We start from the raw sequence: 18,294 nt of genomic DNA, 5'->3' as shown, positions 1-18,294 counted from the left end.
GTAGCCTCATCTGTCATCCGTCCATTCTCCCCTCTTAACCAAGAGTCACCGGTGTTAACCCAAAGTAATCATCTCTCCTATTCATAATGCGGGACTTAATGTTTTACCCATTAAAGGCGAGGTCGACGACAATGAAAATATTGACTCTCCTTTTTGTTCCGTAGGAAAAAAGTCCCCTCCGAAGAAACGCCACGATGGTCAAAGCTAAAAAAAAGGAAAAGTATCAGAATCAGAATCAGAATCAGTTTTATCGCCAGGTAGGTAACAAGTTACATACGAGGACTATATATACACAGAATTAGAAAAAGAATATGGAATAAAATAAAATAAAATGAAATGAAATAGAATAAAATAAGATCAAATTAAATAAAATTCACACTATTTACAATCAATTTACAATAAATATGCAGTCGGGCGGAACGCAGGTGGCGAAAAAAACACACTCCAAGTTTTTCTAACACATCTACAAAGGGAGTCTTTTCATCTATAACACAATAGAAACAGTAATAAATGCCGGGACATTATTTTTCTGTTGTAGACAGGCCGACAAAAAAGCAGCTGCGACAGTTCCGCCTGAACTGCAGTCCAAAAAGTCATGCAATGAATTTGCAACTTCTGCTTTTTAGAAATATATAAAAAATATTAAGGATGAGACAAACGGCATGAAGCACCGGCTCAGGCAACAATGACCACGTCACTGACCACGAAAATGACCATGAAAATGTTTAACCTGCTAGATTATGCAGCTCTGACAGAAACTGTTTTTAAAGTTACAATCCATGACATGCTGCCTTGATACTCTGGCTACAACATTTTTGAAAAATGTCAGGTCACTTTCCCCAGGGCTTGAAAACTGCAGTAATTATACCTCTTCGAAAATAATCTAATATGGGTACTTCAGCAATACGTAACTACAGGCCCATATCAAAGCTTTTATTTCTAGGAAAATGAGAGGGTTGTTCTTCAACAAATTCATGCCCTTTTTAGTCCGTAAATTTTTGCACCAGGAAACATGAGGTTAAAAGAAATACGAGTTTGGAAATCCTTGAGTGTTTGTTTTTTGGCTTTAAATCTTTTGGACTATGTTTGTGCATCCATTCGTGTGAGGGGTTTTTCTGACCTCTTACAAACGAGACCTCTCTTTGTTTGTCTCTCACGTCTCTTGCACATGACAGAACACACTCGCAATTTCCCCTGCAGAATATATTCAACCGAAATGGTTTTACTGTAAATGGATATTAATAGGCTGGTTAATCCCAACATTTTGTGATCATTTCCGCGCTTCGGCTCAATTACATACATTAATGATTAACTCGATTTCTTTTTCCAGATTTTTTGTTTCCTGGTATATTTTCACTGAAAAAAAACCTTCAGGTGTGTGTGTGTTCGTGCATGTGTCTGGACACTGCATATAAAGGCCTTGTGGTGAGCGGTTGGTTCAGTCCCTCCTGGTTTCGCCTGCTCTCCCCTCAGCAAGGGAGCATCAGGCAGTATGACCTCGCACACGTGGATGCTGGCGTTCTGCTTCTCACTGGCCTCAGGTACCATGGAATCTTTCATTTTGATCATTTAGAATATGAATGGATTCAGGTCGTGCAAAATTAAACTGCTATAATGTGACGAAAACCTGGAAAAAGGGTAGCCAAAAATTGGATGTTGGCAGCATTAATGATAAAAAAGTTACTAATTCAACATTTGTCCAATTCTGTATTTTAAAAAGTCCTTATTTTTTGAAGCCGTTAACCAAATTTGGCAGACTGGAGTAAGGACAGTAATCTGTATCAGTGTTAGATGGTGGTGGAATGAAACTTCTGTACTCAAGTACAAGTTTTAGTCACTAGTACTTTACATTCTGACCTTATTTCTACTCTTCTACTCTTACTAGTTTAATTTACCAATGAAGATTTTACATACATAACAATTTGTGAGGTTTTAAAATTTGATGGTGTCAACAGTTCATGAAATAGGCTAAATCAGTTTACCAACTTAACTAATCACAACAGTTGCAAATGCTGCTTACGCAATAATGTATCAGTAATCATAATTACTTAGTTTTGATTTGTTAGATTTTGCTAATAATAATCAAGTTACTTTGACAGACATAGCATTTTCATCACAATGTAGTATTCCTTCTTTTACTTCTCCACCATTTATGTGCATGATATTTGATCAAGCATTGTGTTCATTATAACAACAGGCTCCAGGCAAGATCCAAATAATTTGTGTTATTATTTCTTGATTTTTTTTATGAATGTGGAATGTCTTCCAATGGTTGTATTGTTATCAATGAATTAATAGTAAATATTATATTTCTCTCCTAGTTTTACAGGCAGGTGAATCAGTGTCAACAGCAGAAACCCGGAAATGTGAGTATAAGTCTGTCAGCGATGGATTTTGTTCTGTTACTATTTAATTAATATATTGAAACAATAACTGGTCATTATGTTGATTGATGTTTTTAAATGGCTAATAATAAAACTGAATCACATTTTACTCTATGAAGTACTTTGAATTGGTTTTGTTTGATCAGACACTTGCAGGACTTTTGGCAGCGGGGTGGTGCAGCCTTTCAACAGTTCGGCTTACCATGTGCGATCAAACTGCCCGTTCACCCTCACCCGCTTCACCCACAACCGGGTGGAGTGTGACATCACCACGCGGCGAGCTGACAGCGGGCTGCTGTCCCAGGTGGAGATCACCGTCAACAAAATCAGGACCGTTGTGCAGAGCGGAAGCATCCTGGTGGAGAAGAAGAGGTTTGGCCCCAGACCTTGACCCACCCTGATACCGATTCTGAATTTGCCTTAGATCAAAAATGAACCCCACTAAATCATGTTGTTCGGCCCCAACGACTACAGTAAGAGTGTGAGAAGGCATCTTGTGAGTGTTTTGCCCAAAGGCATTCCAGATCATTCACTCAAATGGCATTCATATTCAGCCACACAAGTCTTAGGCTGGCAGCTTAATGCATTCTAAATGGCTTCAGTGTTAGTTTATTATTAGCCCTGACTGCGGGACAGTGTTGCATTATTGATTTACAAAATGCTCTGGGAGTATTACTGGAGGTCATCAAAATCTGCAAAGGTGACTGGCAGGCAATTTTTTGGGAGGGGGAGTTTTCAATGTAACCATTGTTCATTTTTTTATGAACCTTTTTAGAACTGTACAATTTCTGCACTGACGCCTCTGTACGTTCATTGGTCGACAGCGTCTCCCTTCCATACGACCACACCTACCAGCATATCTTTCAGTATGGCACCTACATTAAACTGAGGAGCTCGCTGCTGCCTCTGTCCGTCACCTGGCACAATGTCCCTGGAGGTATAGACACTTTGGGGGTGAGAGCACACTAACAATGCATATCTCTCCGTCTTTTGCCGCAGAAATGTACACGGGAGAGCATGAACACAGACTCGTACTGTACAAAGCACACATAATCTTCAGCCAGATTAGTACTGCATTGCTTTTCTAATGACTCGTCCGTTGTTCAGGTGGAGCTGGAGCAGGAGCTGAGCACAGACATGACCGGACTGTGTGGAAAACACAATGTCCCAGGTATGACAGCTATATTTGTATCATAGTATAGTCTTGCACAAACACCAATATTACTACTAGTAGCAGCAGTGGATTAGTTAAAACATAACTGCCAGAAACAAGTCATAACTGCCATGTCACTGTCTTTTAAAAAAAATGATATGTATTGTCAGTTAATTCTGACGATCCTTTTTTCAACTTATTTGTTTTAATTCCTGCCTCGTGAAGCACTTTGTAATCTGGATTCTGAAAAAGTCCACTATAAATAAAGATGATGATGATGATCATCATTATTATGATTGGTAAGCGTTTGTTGACTGATATATAATGTTAAAAAATTCAAGCAAACTGGGCCTAGGTGTTCATAAGAGGTGCTCCTGAAAGGTTTTTCAAATAAAAATCAGTTTAACTAGTAATCTGCAAAATGTAGATAATTATTTGAATGTACAGTCCCCCCCATAGCTTGCTCTATGAATGTACCTTTTCATGTGCCATTTTAGGCAACAAGCAGCAGTTGATTGCAGAGAGCGTGCTCACCGAGGACACGTGTCAAACTCGAGATCCTGTCTCTGCAGTGAATCCAGTGAGTCGACTGTAGCAGTCACGGTATTGGTTTAGAACAGAACCAAGAGGATGTGGTGCCGATGTGGTCCTTTTCACTGAACGTAGTGGGAGAAAAAACACAGTGTATATTAACAGACACCACTGACTCTTCACCAGCTACATGTCCATTATTATTTTTTAAATTCATTTCAAAACTAAATGAAAGTAAACACTGCTGATTGAACGTGCACTACATCTGGTTCCAGAGGTTCTGATGGTTCTTCTGATGATTATTCGCAGTTATGCAGACTGTTCTTTTCCTACACCTTGGATTGTCTGCAAGCCCGGATCCACCATTACATCCAACTCTGTGAAGAGAACATTTACAGCCACGAAAGCAGCGAATACGTTGGCTGTGCGTTCTTCAACGAAGTTGTCCAGCAGTGTGGAAATAGCAGCTACATCTGGAACATATGGAGAGATGTGACCAGATGTGGTAGGTGATCTATGATTTGTCCACTTTTAGCTAAATAAAATTCATAGATCTGTCCGGACAATTTTCTTTGGTGACAGCGGATTGACGTGATTGTCTGTGTCTGTGGGTGAATGCAGCTCCGCCGACCTGCACAGGAGACCTGGTTTATGTGGAGCATGGTGCCGCCTTTGTCCCCACCTGCTCCAACCCAATCCCCCGACAATGCGGCCAGGACTTTACAAGCTCCTGTGTCTGCCCAAAGGGTGAGCAGTGTGCGACTGTGTGAATTGCAGTAACTTGTCTCTGTGTGAGTCTGTTGCCTAGCTGCTTGTCAACTGATGCTGAACATTGGGTGTAGGCACGGTGCTCGATGACGCCGCGGACGGCTTCCGCTGTGTGAATGTGTCCGACTGCCCCTGCGTGTTTGCCGACGGGAGCTACTCCGCCGGAGACACACGTAGCACCAAGTGTCAGTCGTGGTGAGGAGGCAGCAGAGAAATTAATGAAGTTTAAAAAGAAGAAGAGGTTTTTGATTTCGTTTCTCACTTCTCTTCTCAGTGCGTGTGATGGTGGGAAGTGGCGTTGCTCTGAAAACTACTGCCCTGCCAGATGTCTCGTCGAAGGGCAGTTTGTGACGACATTTGATGGCAAACATTATGTCGTCCCTGGTAAATGCACATATGTGGTGTCGCAGGTACATTTTTCCCACCACAGCAACATTTTGCACTAAATATATGATATTTGATACTGTGATACTGACTGCTCTTTTTAAAAAAAATTTCAGGGTCTCAATTGGATAATAACTGTTCAGTTTGCTGAAAAGGACGTGTCTCTGAAAACGGTTGTCTTGCAGCTTTTTCGGGTACGGCCAAGTCTTTCAGCATTATCTTCAAAAGCGCATAATCTATGAAGCAAATGTCAAACAAGAGTGTCGTGAGTGAATAAAAATTTCCTCTTGGATTTGCAGGACATGTATACATTCTCATTCAACAGTGTTAAAGTGGGAGAGGAGGAGATTACTGAACTTCACCAGTCTGGTAAGAAGAAATTAGGTCAAATATAACTACAGTATGGCTCGTCTTATCTCATATACTGTATTAATGTGTCAGTCTTGTTAGCCTTGTGATGCATTCCTATTGATTTAGTTACTCATCTACCAAGTCACTTTCTAATTTCGGTCACCTGTCAGACCATGCCCTGGTTTTCTGGCAGTCCTCCATGTACGTCCAAGTCCAGACGTCCTTTGGTATGAAGATCCAAGTCCAGATGTCTCCTGAAGTTCAGCTCTACATCACTCCACCCAGAAACCACACTGGCATAATCTCGGGTAAGAATTTCAGTCTACAAACGCACACAGGTCAAATATTTTGGCACTGGCATCGCCCCCCCCCATGGGATTGATTTTCATTTTGACATTTTATGAGCTGTCAGAGACAACAAAAAAAAGAAGCTCTCTATATTCTCTGAGGCATGATCCTTTTGGATTTGTTATCAGAGTCACCCTGTCTTTCAGGTCTTTGTGGCAACAGCAACAATGACACAACGGACGACTTCACCACCGGCAGCGGGATCATTGAGAACTCACCGCAGACTTTTGCCCTGTCCTGGAGTGTCGGGACTTGTGCAGTGAACATACCCACCATCTGCAGCAGCACAGACAGCGGTACCAATGAACAAAATACATGTAACATGAAATCTGAAAATCAAGGATAATTATAGGATAGAACTTTATTCATCCCATGTAAAAAAACTATTTCAAAAGAAGTTATGTTAAGAAGTAGACATGACATATACAACCATGTTACGTTTGGATATTAAAACACTGGCTCGCTTGCTTCTCTGTGATATTTTGACAAATACTTTACCTCCAAATGCTTTGGCAAACATTTTTCATTATTCTCGATATTTATTTTTGCAGAAATATTCGCTGATGAAAAGTGTTCGGTGTTGAACAACCCAACTGGGATATTTGCCAAGTGTCATGGTCATATCCCTACAGATCAATTCCACACCGTAAGCATTTACACATTAACCAAATCCTTGACAGATTTTTCAATAGTTTTCAGCAATGATGGGTTCCCGTTAACATGAAATCGATTATTATTTTCAGGCTTGTATCCAGAGAACTTGTAACTGTGGCAGCAATCTGCAGCATTGTTTGTGTGTCGCTCTGGGCAGCTACGCCAAAGCCTGCGCCGTTCTGGGTGTTGCAGTCGGTGACTGGAGGGAAGCGACCAACTGCAGTGAGTTAAGATTTTAATAAATAAATATGCAAAGATCAATAGACATTCCTTTTCTTTTGGCTGCATCCCACCACTGAACTTATGACCAAACTGTCCAAGTCATAACGGCTTAAACCTAAATTGGTAATTGCAAAGTGTAGGTAAGTACAAAATGTTGTTGTCTGTTTCATTTTGATCACAATGTTGTGTCCCAGCTCTGAAATGTCAAAGGAACCAAGGATTCTCCGACGACGTGCGGGCCTGCAACCGCACATGCCGCTCCCTGTCCGGCCCTGACCCCCGCTGCTGGGTGGACGACGCTCCTGTGGAGGGCTGTGGCTGTCCCGAAGGAACCCACCTGAACCAGGGACATGTCTGCACCCCAAAGGCAGAGTGTGTATGTCACCACTATGGCAGTACAACGCCGCCGGGGCCTGTTGTCATCGATGGGCGACAGTGGTGAGTTGATCCTCAAAGTATTTGCAGCCATATAAAATGCGCCAGATACCTTTAACGTTCGCATCTTGCTTTTGTAGCTGACTATATATTCGGTGTAGATATTTGCCATCAAAAGTTATCGGATTTTTCATCTCAAATCTAATGTGTCCTCTAAAGCCTCTGCGAGAATGGAGAACTGCACTGTTCCAAGGACTGTGGTAAATAAATATTTGTATATATTTTTTTTTAATACAACCACCACAAATTTCCATAACATTGTGTCAAATGGCAAATAAAACACAATTAGGGCACTAATATGTTACATGCATTTGATCATTGTTTGCATCAGGTTGTAGAAATGGGAAGGTTTGTGTTCACTGCTCAGAGTATCTGGTTAACACAACTCGAAAAACCTGTGACAGTCTCAGCAAACCGCTGGTAGGTGAACAGATAACGTGTATTCATATATTTGTATTGTTCATTCTTCATCTGAAAGCAGTAACTAGCTGCTACAGCTATAAGATTAATAACAACATAGCCTTTTCAGTATTTTTATCGTGTTAAGGGAACATATTTCTTTGGGTGATGTAATGATAAGATGACACCCCTGAAAACAGCTGTTACTGAAATCTGTCGTTTTATTTTACAAAAACTTCCTGTCATTGTATTTCAGCCTTATAACTTGTGTCTGAAACTAAAAGAGCTAAAAAGAGCTAAAAGATTTTCCCTCTGTGGCCTCTCCCAGGCTGCCAGTGTGACCTGTGTGAGTGGCTGTCACTGCCCACATGACCAGTACGAGGATCACCGTGGAAACTGTGTTTCCCTGGACAGCTGCACCTGTGTGTACAGCGGCAAAATGTTCAGCGCGGGGCAGCGCGTTAAAACCAACTGTAAAACATGGTAACATTGGCATCTCCGCCGCTTCACTACTGCGTCCATTCAAAATGTTCCATTCATCCGTGAGCTGTTAACTAGTTGCTTCCCTCTGTCTCACAGTATCTGTGATCAAGGTCAGTGGCACTGCGAAGACCAGCCATGTCCCGGGATGTGTCAAGTGTACGGAAATGGACACTACCAGACCTTTGACTCTAAGTGGTACCGCTTTAATGGACACTGTCAGTACACACTCGTAGAGGTGAGACCAAAATGTTGTAAAGATATGACGTTTGCGTATTATTTTGCATTGTACACAAATATTAGAATTATAATTTACATGAGATGTGGGACAAGCGGACTTCTGTTCCTCATTTGAAGGTAACAGTCCAGAGCTGAACTTTAATACACCTATTCCTATATTGCACATGTGAAGGTACTCAATTTCCTGATCAAATGTATAATATAGAGTCATTTTAAGATATAGGTTATTGTTGTCATATTGAGCGAAACACATTTTTTTATACCCTGCTCTTTCGAAATCTCAGGATTACTGCGGCAATAAAAATGGCTCCTTCTCTGTCAGAGTGGAGAGCGTCCCCTGCTGTGATGAGGCACTGACCTGCTCTCGCTCCATCGTCCTGGATCTGCAGGTGGATGATTTTCTCCGTGATTCCAATTTCTCCTCACAAAGTCTCTCTCCACAGTATTCTCTCCATTCATGTATTAGCTTATTCATTCTATCCTTTAATCCTTTTATTCAACTTCATATTAAAGACAGTAAATTGGTAATTGGTTGCGTTCCAGTAAAGTCAGCAATACATTGACTCGTTCATGAAATTGTTTAAATAATCTTCTACCCTAACTTCTAACTTCCTGATGGTCATTTCTTGTCCCATCCAGGGCACAGTCACCCTGACACTGAGTGACATGACGGTGACCAGACGTCTCCAAAATGGCTGGACTCTGCAAGAAGATTCACTTTACACCACGCACACTGTGGGCCTCTACATCATAATCACAGTGCCGAGCAGAGGGATAACTCTCATCTGGGACAAACACACCAGGGTCACCATCGAGCTGCATCCAAACTGGAGGGTGAGCATTGGGGATGTCGAGATGGATTTTGAAACTGAGTCGTTCCTGTGTCACGTCACATTTTCTTCCTCATTATATAAAACAAGACTTCGAGAAATGTTTCGTACAATTATCTACTATAGGAAATGCATTTTTAGACTTGTTTAAATTGACATTAACATTCATCTTTCTTGCAGAACAGAGTGTGTGGCCTTTGTGGGAATTTTGACTCCAGTGAAATGAATGACCTACAGATGAGTGGCTCAGCGGGTAAATTTGTTTTCTGTTCATCCCATGATGCAGAAATACTTTGGTCATGATGGTCAAAATAATACCTCCTCAAAAATCTATTTGTAGCGGTGTCTAGTCCACTGGCCTTTGGCAACAGCTGGAAGGCCGCCTCACCTCCATGTTCAGATGTGACCACTGAGATATTTCCGTGTGAACGCAACTCCTACTGCTCAGCCTGGGCCCAGCGGCGCTGTATGATCATAACATCGGACGCCTTCAAAGATTGCCACTTAAAAGTATGTAAACTTACATATTAAGCATGCCACTGACATCGGGATCTGAGGTTCAATTCAGGACCTCCTACAAATTTGGGTAGAAGGGTGGAATAGGGAATAAGGGTATAGTCAGATTGTTAATGAACCTATCACCCATTGGAGCTAAAAGTCAACACTGAAGATGTCTACTGCAATAATTCTTTACAGTAGCTATATACTGTAAGGGACACTAAACATGTAAATAAAAGCCATAATCTGCTGGATGATCGACATCCCATAGGTGGACCCAGAGCCCTACTACCACGCCTGTGTGCAGGAGTCCTGCTCCTGTGAGTTTGAAGGGAAGTTTCTGGGCTTCTGCACAGCTGTGGCAGCCTACGCGGAGGCCTGCAGCGACCAGGACGTGTGTGTCAAATGGAGAACGCCTGATTTGTGTCGTACGTTAAGACTCTTCTTTTTCACATAACGTTACTTTTAACAGTTCAAAAGTAAATATCCAAGTTCAATTTCAAAAATTGATTCCAGACGTAACAAGCAATCAATCAGCTGCTGTAGCCAACAATCCATATGATTAAAGTGTTCTAATTATCATTGCACTTTGAGTTAATCTGTTTCATCATTTTGATCCTGCGATAATTTCCCCCTTAGCGGTCTACTGTGACTACTACAACGATCAGGGCCAGTGTACCTGGCACTATGAAGCCTGTGGCGAGATGCTCACCTGTCGCAAAGGCCACTTTTTCTCTCACAAACTGGAAGGTAACCTGGCTTTCTCAACTGTATAGAAATATAACATCTAAACTTTTTCTTAAAATTCTAACCCTGAATATAGAAATTGAAATAATGCTTAATTAATTAGGCATTGTTAACATTAACTTAAAAAACACAGAAATAAACGTTGTGTTTGTCCTTCGTAAAGGCTGCTACCCCAGATGTCCAAAAGATGCACCATACTATGACGAAAATACTCAAGAATGCACTACATTGAGGAACTGTTCCTGTAATTTCAATGACACTATTATTCAGCCTGGGGCAGTGGTGAAAATACAGTCTAATAACTGGTAAGATGAGCAATAACTGTATGTCTACATATTAACAGTGTTACATTGTGTAACATATGTTGTATGATTGTATAATTATACACTTAACATTAGTCATCACATTCATAACCGGATATTTCTTGCTTCTTTATTATTCTTGTCAGCCCCTGTGAAAATGGAACAATTAACTGCCGTAAGTATTAATCATATTAACTACTAGATGTGTCAATTCACAAGTGTACAAGAAAATATGAGGAAGGTGTTTTAGATTATTTTAGAGTGTTTTACAGAACCTGCTGTCAAAATACCAGAGCTTACTACAACCTCTACCCAACAGCTCCTCCACCTACGACTACACCTCCCATCACCCCTACATCACGCATTCCCATTACAACAGCCTCAACCTCCTCAAAAGGAACTGGGCCTTCTGCTACACCGACGACTACATCTGCTTTAACTACGGCTGAAACATGGTCAACAAAGCCTTCAACCACCCCAACACCACTGACGACCATTACCAATGTCTCAACTACCACTGAAACGTGGACAACAATGCCTTCAACCACCCCAACACCACTGACGACCATTACCAATGACTCAACTACCAGGGAAGTATGGACAACAACGCCTTCCACTACTTCTACACCAACAACTACATCTCCCACTACTACCACTGAAACGTGGACAACACCTACCATTTCTTCTACACCAACGACTACAACTGCCAGAACTACGACTGAAGCATGGACAACACTGTCTTCAACCACCCCAACACCACTGACGACCATTACCAATGTCTCAACTACTACTGAAGTATGGACAACACCTTCCACTACTTCTACACCAACAACTACAACTCCCACTACTACCACTGAAACATGGACAACAACACCTTCCACTACTTCTACACCAACGACTACAACTGCCACAACTACCACTGAAACATGGACAACAATGCCTTCAACCACCCGAACACCACTGACGACCATTACCAATGACTCAACTACCAGGGAAGTATGGACAACAACGCCTTCCACTACTTCTACACCAACAACTACAACTCCCACTACTACCACTGAAACGTGGACAACACCTTCCATTACTTCTAGACCAACGACTACAACTGCCAGAACTACGACTGAAGCATGGACAACACTGTCTTCAACCACCCCAACACCACTGACGACCATTACCAATGTCTCAACTACCACTGAAGTATGGACAACACCTTCCACTACTTCTACACCAACAACTACAACTCCCACTACTACCACTGAAACGTGGACAACAACACCTTCCACTACTTCTACACCAACGACTACAACTGCCACAACTACCACTGAAACGTGGACAACAATGCCTTCAACCACCCCAACACCACTAACGACCATTACCAATGACTCAACTACGAGGGAAGTATGGACAACAATGCCTTCCACTACTTCTACACCAACAACTACAACTCCCACTACTACCACTGAAACGTGGACAACACCTTCCATTACTTCTACACCAACTACTACAACTGCCAGAACTACGACTGAAGCATGGACAACACTGTCTTCAACCACCCCAACACCACTGACGACCATTACCAATGTCTCAACTACCACTGAAGTATGGACAACACCTTCCACTACTTCTACACCAACAACTACAACTCCCACTACTACCACTGAAACGTGGACAACAACACCTTCCACTACTTCTACACCAACGACTACAACTGCCACAACTACCACTGAAACGTGGACAACAATGCCTTCAACCACCCCAACACCACTAACGACCATTACCAATGACTCAACTACGAGGGAAGTATGGACAACAATGCCTTCCACTACTTCTACACCAACAACTACAACTCCCACTACTACCACTGAAACGTGGACAACACCTTCCATTACTTCTACACCAACTACTACAACTGCCAGAACTACGACTGAAGCATGGACAACACTGTCTTCAACCACCCCAACACCACTGACGACCATTACCAATGTCTCAACTACCACTGAAGTATGGACAACACCTTCCACTACTTCTACACCAACAACTACAACTCCCACTACTACCACTGAAACATGGACAACAACACCTTCCACTACTTCTACATCTGGAGCGGCAGCTACAACCACGACTAATACAGTGACAGAGGAAACAACTGTTGGTAAAGAGTTGTTTTGTGTTTTTCATCTGCATATCTCTCTGTTTTTGACAGTTATCCTACAAGATTTCCTCAAATGACCGAAATAATGTGTTTGTATTTTTGTCTGTTCACTACCATGTGCAATCGTTGTTACCACGTCATCAGTGTGCAAGCCGTGTAGAGACCTGAAGAGGAAAAAAACATGGGCTTGCGGCGAGATGTGGATAGAGGACTGTTTCCATATGACGTGTACAAATGGGAAGATAGAGTTGACCCCGGTGGATTGTCCAGAGCCGATAGTTCCCGTCTGTCCCAGAGATCAAGTCACAAAAGTCTCAGATGGCTGCTGTGAAACATGGAAATGTGACTGTAAGTGTATCTTGTCTGTCTCTTTTTATCCCTCAGTTATCGTCATTTGTCTTCATAGTAACATTTGCCTCTACACATTTAGGTTTGATAGGTTATATTTTATTTTGACTCTACTGTTCCATAGAAAAGTATTACATTATCATCAAAACCCTAATGTGAACTTATAAGTAGACTTAACACTAGCACCTCTTGAGTCTACTTTGACCTAAATGCCAATCTCTCGGGCTAGGCCGCAAGTGGGTCTTGTTTTTCTGTCCATATCCACTAAAATCCCAAATGATCCTTTCTCAAATCCTCCTTAGGTCGCTGCGAGCTATATGGGGACCCCCACTACATCTCTTTCGAAGGTGTACCCTTTGATTTTCTGGACCAATGCACGTACATCCTGGTGGAGGAGCAGTCACCACAACATAATCTGTCCATTGCTGTAGACAACTTCTACTGTGTGCAGGGCCTCCACGGATCCTGTGCCAAAGGCATCATCCTCATATATCAGGACAATATCGCTACACTTGGTATCGTCCCAAATGTTATGGCAGTACAGGTGGGGTATTGTACAACTCTGTATTACTTAAACATCACATTGCATCCTTATTGATAAGGATACTAATAATCAAATTCTCTGATACAATATATTTTTGCTTCAAGTATTTGAGTCTAACATGAATGATCTAATCTGCCTCAGGCCACCCTGAACAATGTGACCATACAGCCGCCGTACGAGGAGCACGGTTTGAGGTTTGAGACCACAGGGTACATGGTGTCAATCTATCTCCCAGAGGTCCGCTCTTATGTTTCCCTCAGTCCATCTTATACCCTGGTGATCAATCTGGCCATGGAACATTTCCTCAACAACACCCAGGGACAATGTGGTAGGTAACATATTCAAAGGGAAAATGTCCACATACTACTACTACTACTGTTCGTGTGGGCCAGAGAACCAAAAAATGTGTGTTTAAAGAGGCCAGAACTGTGGATAGAATTGGTGTTGATATTTTTGAGTCTTTCGATTCAGTGTGATTTCTTTTCAAATGTATGCAGGTATAATTGAGTTGTCAAGTATGTTTGAGATGCATCTGCAAACTGGATGTCCTCACTGATTAATGCAGTCAGTTGCTGACCTCTCTTTCTTTGCTCCAGGTGTATGTGGAGGCGGATCATGTATCCGTCGAGGAGGGCAGATCGAGGACGACAGCTGCTGTGATAAGACGGCCTACGACTGGGTGTTGGCCGACCCTCTGAAGTCATCCTGTGTTTCTCCACCGAGGGACGTACCCTGTCATCCCGGGCCAACTCCAGCACCCACTAACACGCCCATATCCACCACCACCTGCCCTGTGAGCCCACTATGTGGGCTGCTAGACGACCCGTAAGCTCCACACTCTAACACAAACTGCTGATCAGGGACTTGGTGACAGATTTGGTAATAAGTGCAATTGTTGGTAAATGTGCACTCGATCGCATGACTATATGGTATAAAAGTGAGGTATATTTACACTACTTTAGAACTACATTTGTGACTAAAGCTGCTTTCAGACATGCACTGAAGTCAGGGCATTTTCTTGAACTTTTCCAGAGGGGCTGTATGTAAGAACGCCAATGTCCGCAAATGTTGCAGTGAACATTTTTTCCAGTAGTAAAATTTCTGGAAAATGTCCGTGTGAGCTCATGTGAGAATAGTTTACTCTTGATGCAGTTTTTATGGTTTTCCTTTTCATTTCAGTGGTATATAAGTTAAGCAGTTTTTTTTAAAGGCACATTTTTATTCATGTACATTCTTTAGCTATCGACTAAAAATCAAATCTATACTGTTTCCCTCAGAGTCTTTTCGATCTGCAAGGAGTATGTGAATCTGCACCTTAAAAAGAAGAACTGTGAGTTTGATTCATGCGGGAACTCAGGCGGTCCTTGCTCTTCTCTCGAGCAAGCTGCCGAGGAATGCAAGAATGCCGGTATCTGCATTGAGTGGAGAAAACTGACAAATGGAATCTGTGGTATTTATTTTTTTTCTTTTTTCTTTTTTTTAAACTTACACTCAGTAAAGAAAACCAGTCAAAACAGATGGTGAATTGTTGTCTCAATGTATTTGCAAACTTAGGTTTCCTTGTTCATGTTTCAGATGTGCAATGTGCAAAGGGATTGGTTTACAGTGAATGTCACGACAAGCTGGATGACTTCTGCTATGGAGGGTTTGGAGAATTTACAAATAATAACGTCCTTACACATTTTATTTCACTTCATCCAGATTATTTGAGATCGTCGATGTACGTTCGTCACTTATGTCCTCTCCTCTGCTTTGACTGCACAGAGTGCGACATTCAGGGGCCTCGCTGGAAAAAAACAGTACAGGTTGTTTCTGTCCCCGCGACCAGTTTAGAGCAGGAAACCACTCCACCGACTGTGTGTCTGACTGTCCCTGTGAGTAACATGGTCACTGACAGTGATTTCTAGAATAATTTTGAGTGAACTCTCGCCCGGTGAAATGTGGAGTTTCTTTTTTATTCCCTTTCCCCACAGATTGTAAAGGACCCCTTGGAGAGCCCAGACTGGTGAGAATGGTTGTTTCATCAACACAAAAACTAATAATGAAAGCTGTAACTCTAAATTGAATTTGTTTTTTTTCCCCCAGCCTGGTGAGGTGTGGCAGTCGGCCTGTCACCTGTGTACGTGTAACAACCAGACTCGGACAGAGGAGTGTTTTCGGAAACCTAAGTCAGCTCCTCTCTGTGGCTCTAATGCAGTTTTGGTGAACACCTCTTGCTGTGGGGATCAGATTTGTGGTAAGCTCTGGCACTGCATCGTCAAATGGCTGTATAAAAGGTGTCAGATGTAAGTGTTTTCTATCGCTGCATTAGCATTTACAGCTCTTCAGAATCAAACTTAGTTTCTTTACTCAGCAAGAGCGTCTTTGACCTACTGTCAAAACTGTTTTTTCCTCAAATTCAGTTGATAATCTTAGTCAATTTTTCATTGATTAAAAAAAAAAAAAAATACTTGTATATAGCACCTTTAAGTTCTGTTTCAGAAACGGTCCTTTTCCTCACATTGAGCCCTCTGCACCTGCACACTGGTTACTTATTTTTTGTCATTTTTTCAGTCGAGAAGACTTGCAGTTATGATGAAAAGACATACAAGGTTTGTTGAGTGGAACTCATATTACAATAGTGTCTTTTTTGACCCCATAGAGCATTGTTCGATTTTGGTTGCAAATGAATCAATTCTTGTGTCTTGTCATGATATCATCTTTCTGTGTGTAGGTGGGAGACACGTGGAAAAATTCCACCCATCCCTGTGTCTTGTTCAGCTGCAGCATAGAGGGCATTGAGACAGAGACCAAAGTCTGTCCTCGGGAAAACTGTTCTGAGGTACCAAACACCCCTCCTCTCTTCTTTAAACCGTTCATTTTATATAAGCTTTATTTCAGAGTAACAGCTCGTGCATTACTTTATTTTCCCTCAGCTTGAGAATTGTCTTATAATGAAAATATATTGGTGGTGCTACTGACAAAACCGCAGAGACACTTTAGATGTAAAAGTACAACCATTTAATACATATGAAAAAAGTGAAATGGTATTTTTTTTCCTTTTCATTGTGACTGTACGATTTCAGACAAAAACACTTACAAAGCCGATGCGCTGAAACCATAATAAGTAATAGAGAGAAATAACATTTTCTGACTGTACCCTCTTGTGGATGTGTTCTGCAGGGGGACGGGGTTTGGGACGACGAGCACTGCTGCTTTACATGTGAGTTGAGACCTAATGAAATACTGTCAGTTACAACTGCTCAGCTGTCATTTCACATTTCGTTTCTTTCTATTTTGTCATAACATACCTTTTTATTAATGTGGGGCACTTCTGAATTGAAAAGCCAATAAATGGGAGAACTCGCCCCATCTCCTAACTTGATGGGGTTCTTATATCACATTACCCAAACAATACACTAACCTCAACGCAATACACGGAAATGGTCCATTTAGTAACTAGGGTGACTGAACAGTCCGACATGTGGTTGATTTGTTTTTCTAGAAATATCATTTTATCCGCCATAACACATAGTTAAAGAAAGTGGGGGTTAAAAAATGCTGGATCCTCTCCTTGATCTGCATACGCGCCGGTTTTTCCCTCCACCAAGTTTGTTGGAAATCGGTTTTCATAATCTTGCCGACAAGCAAACCAACAAACAAACAAACCCCAAAACAGTCGCCAGTGAAACGCCAGGAAAATACTGTACTTCCTTCAACTCCAGGTAATCAGAGCTGCGCTCCCGAGGTGTCCAGCTTCAACATCACCGTAGACAACTGTACCACGGTCATAGAGATGCCTGTGTGCCAGGGCCAGTGTGTGTCTCAGCCCAGGTGAGAAGACGTCCACAGTATCTGTCACGGATCAGTAGTTAGCACATCTTTTATGATTTTAGAGTCTAATGAAGCTCACAGCGACATGCCTCTGTCTGTCTCACTCTCACCTAACCGCGTGCCTCGGTCAGGGTGGTGATACGCGGCGACCTGCAGGTGGAGCATGAGAGCAGATGCTGTCAGGAGCGGAGCTCAGAGAGGAGATCAGTGACCCTGCAGTGCTCCGACCTTACCACCAGACAATACGCCTACAGGCATATCACCAGATGTGAGTTTCAAGCCTGCAACATACTGCGCTGAGACACAGACGATTCTGTAATGTACCCATTCGATTTCAAAAATCAAAATGTATGTATTCCAACTCAATAGATAATTAATTGAACTTTTTTTTTTCAAACAATTGCTGAATCTGTTTTTTAATCAAATAAAAAGAATCCTACACTTATCACCGACGTTTGTAGTATGTACCTTCTGCCTATGCAGTAACTTCATAAACACAACATGCCTCCCTACAGTTAATCTACTTTACGCTCACTCTTTCACCCCAAGTGCCCGTTGGCAGCTCTGGCTTCGATCACGCACCATTTGTGTGCAAATGAGCCTGTTTTCTCGAGGCTAATGGGCCATTTCACTCAGATGATCAAGAAACATATTGTAGCTTCCCAATAGTGGTATTTAGCCATGATGGAGCCATGGAGGTGGCTTTGGGTT

The 18,294-nt window shown here is 42.0% G+C and overlaps 1 protein-coding gene across 1 annotated transcript; it reads left to right on the top strand.

Annotated features, from left to right (window-relative positions):
• Positions 1-1,414: 1,414 nt before the first annotated feature.
• Positions 1,415-18,028, top strand: LOC118289299 (mucin-2). The gene is made up of 44 exons (XM_047336470.1): positions 1,415-1,541; positions 2,322-2,366; positions 2,531-2,756; positions 3,209-3,338; positions 3,492-3,555; positions 4,035-4,117; positions 4,378-4,573; positions 4,690-4,815; positions 4,911-5,031; positions 5,111-5,246; positions 5,337-5,414; positions 5,520-5,589; positions 5,742-5,879; positions 6,066-6,215; positions 6,471-6,565; positions 6,663-6,795; positions 6,990-7,233; positions 7,390-7,430; positions 7,562-7,650; positions 7,958-8,112; positions 8,209-8,347; positions 8,634-8,738; positions 8,989-9,183; positions 9,360-9,432; positions 9,520-9,689; positions 9,949-10,105; positions 10,317-10,427; positions 10,588-10,729; positions 10,873-10,901; positions 11,046-12,878; positions 13,023-13,226; positions 13,529-13,770; positions 13,912-14,098; positions 14,367-14,595; positions 15,048-15,220; positions 15,346-15,415; positions 15,535-15,644; positions 15,744-15,775; positions 15,856-16,006; positions 16,324-16,361; positions 16,484-16,591; positions 16,933-16,972; positions 17,475-17,583; positions 17,715-18,028. Exons 1-44 carry the CDS (start codon positions 1,493-1,495, stop codon positions 17,881-17,883), a joined length of 7,185 nt encoding a protein of 2,394 aa, XP_047192426.1. The 5' UTR covers positions 1,415-1,492; the 3' UTR covers positions 17,884-18,028.
• Positions 18,029-18,294: the final 266 nt, after the last annotated feature.

Source organism: Scophthalmus maximus, chromosome 12 (genome assembly GCF_022379125.1).
Source record: "Scophthalmus maximus strain ysfricsl-2021 chromosome 12, ASM2237912v1, whole genome shotgun sequence".
NCBI classification, from domain to species: domain Eukaryota; kingdom Metazoa; phylum Chordata; class Actinopteri; order Pleuronectiformes; family Scophthalmidae; genus Scophthalmus; species Scophthalmus maximus.
Note: the sequence above shows the minus strand (reverse complement) of the source record. Positions and strands in the feature narration are given on the sequence as shown.

Excerpts from the sequence above, each read along its gene's own strand:
- LOC118289299 (XM_047336470.1), top strand. The coding sequence starts at position 1,493 with ATGACCTCGCACACGTGGATGCTGGCGTTCTGCTTCTCACTGGCCTCA. Across the intron at positions 6,216-6,470 it reads CTGCAGCAGCACAGACAGCG|AAATATTCGCTGATGAAAAG; the intron begins GTACCAATGAAC and ends TTATTTTTGCAG. Across the intron at positions 16,007-16,323 it reads CTGTGGGGATCAGATTTGTG|TCGAGAAGACTTGCAGTTAT; the intron begins GTAAGCTCTGGC and ends TCATTTTTTCAG.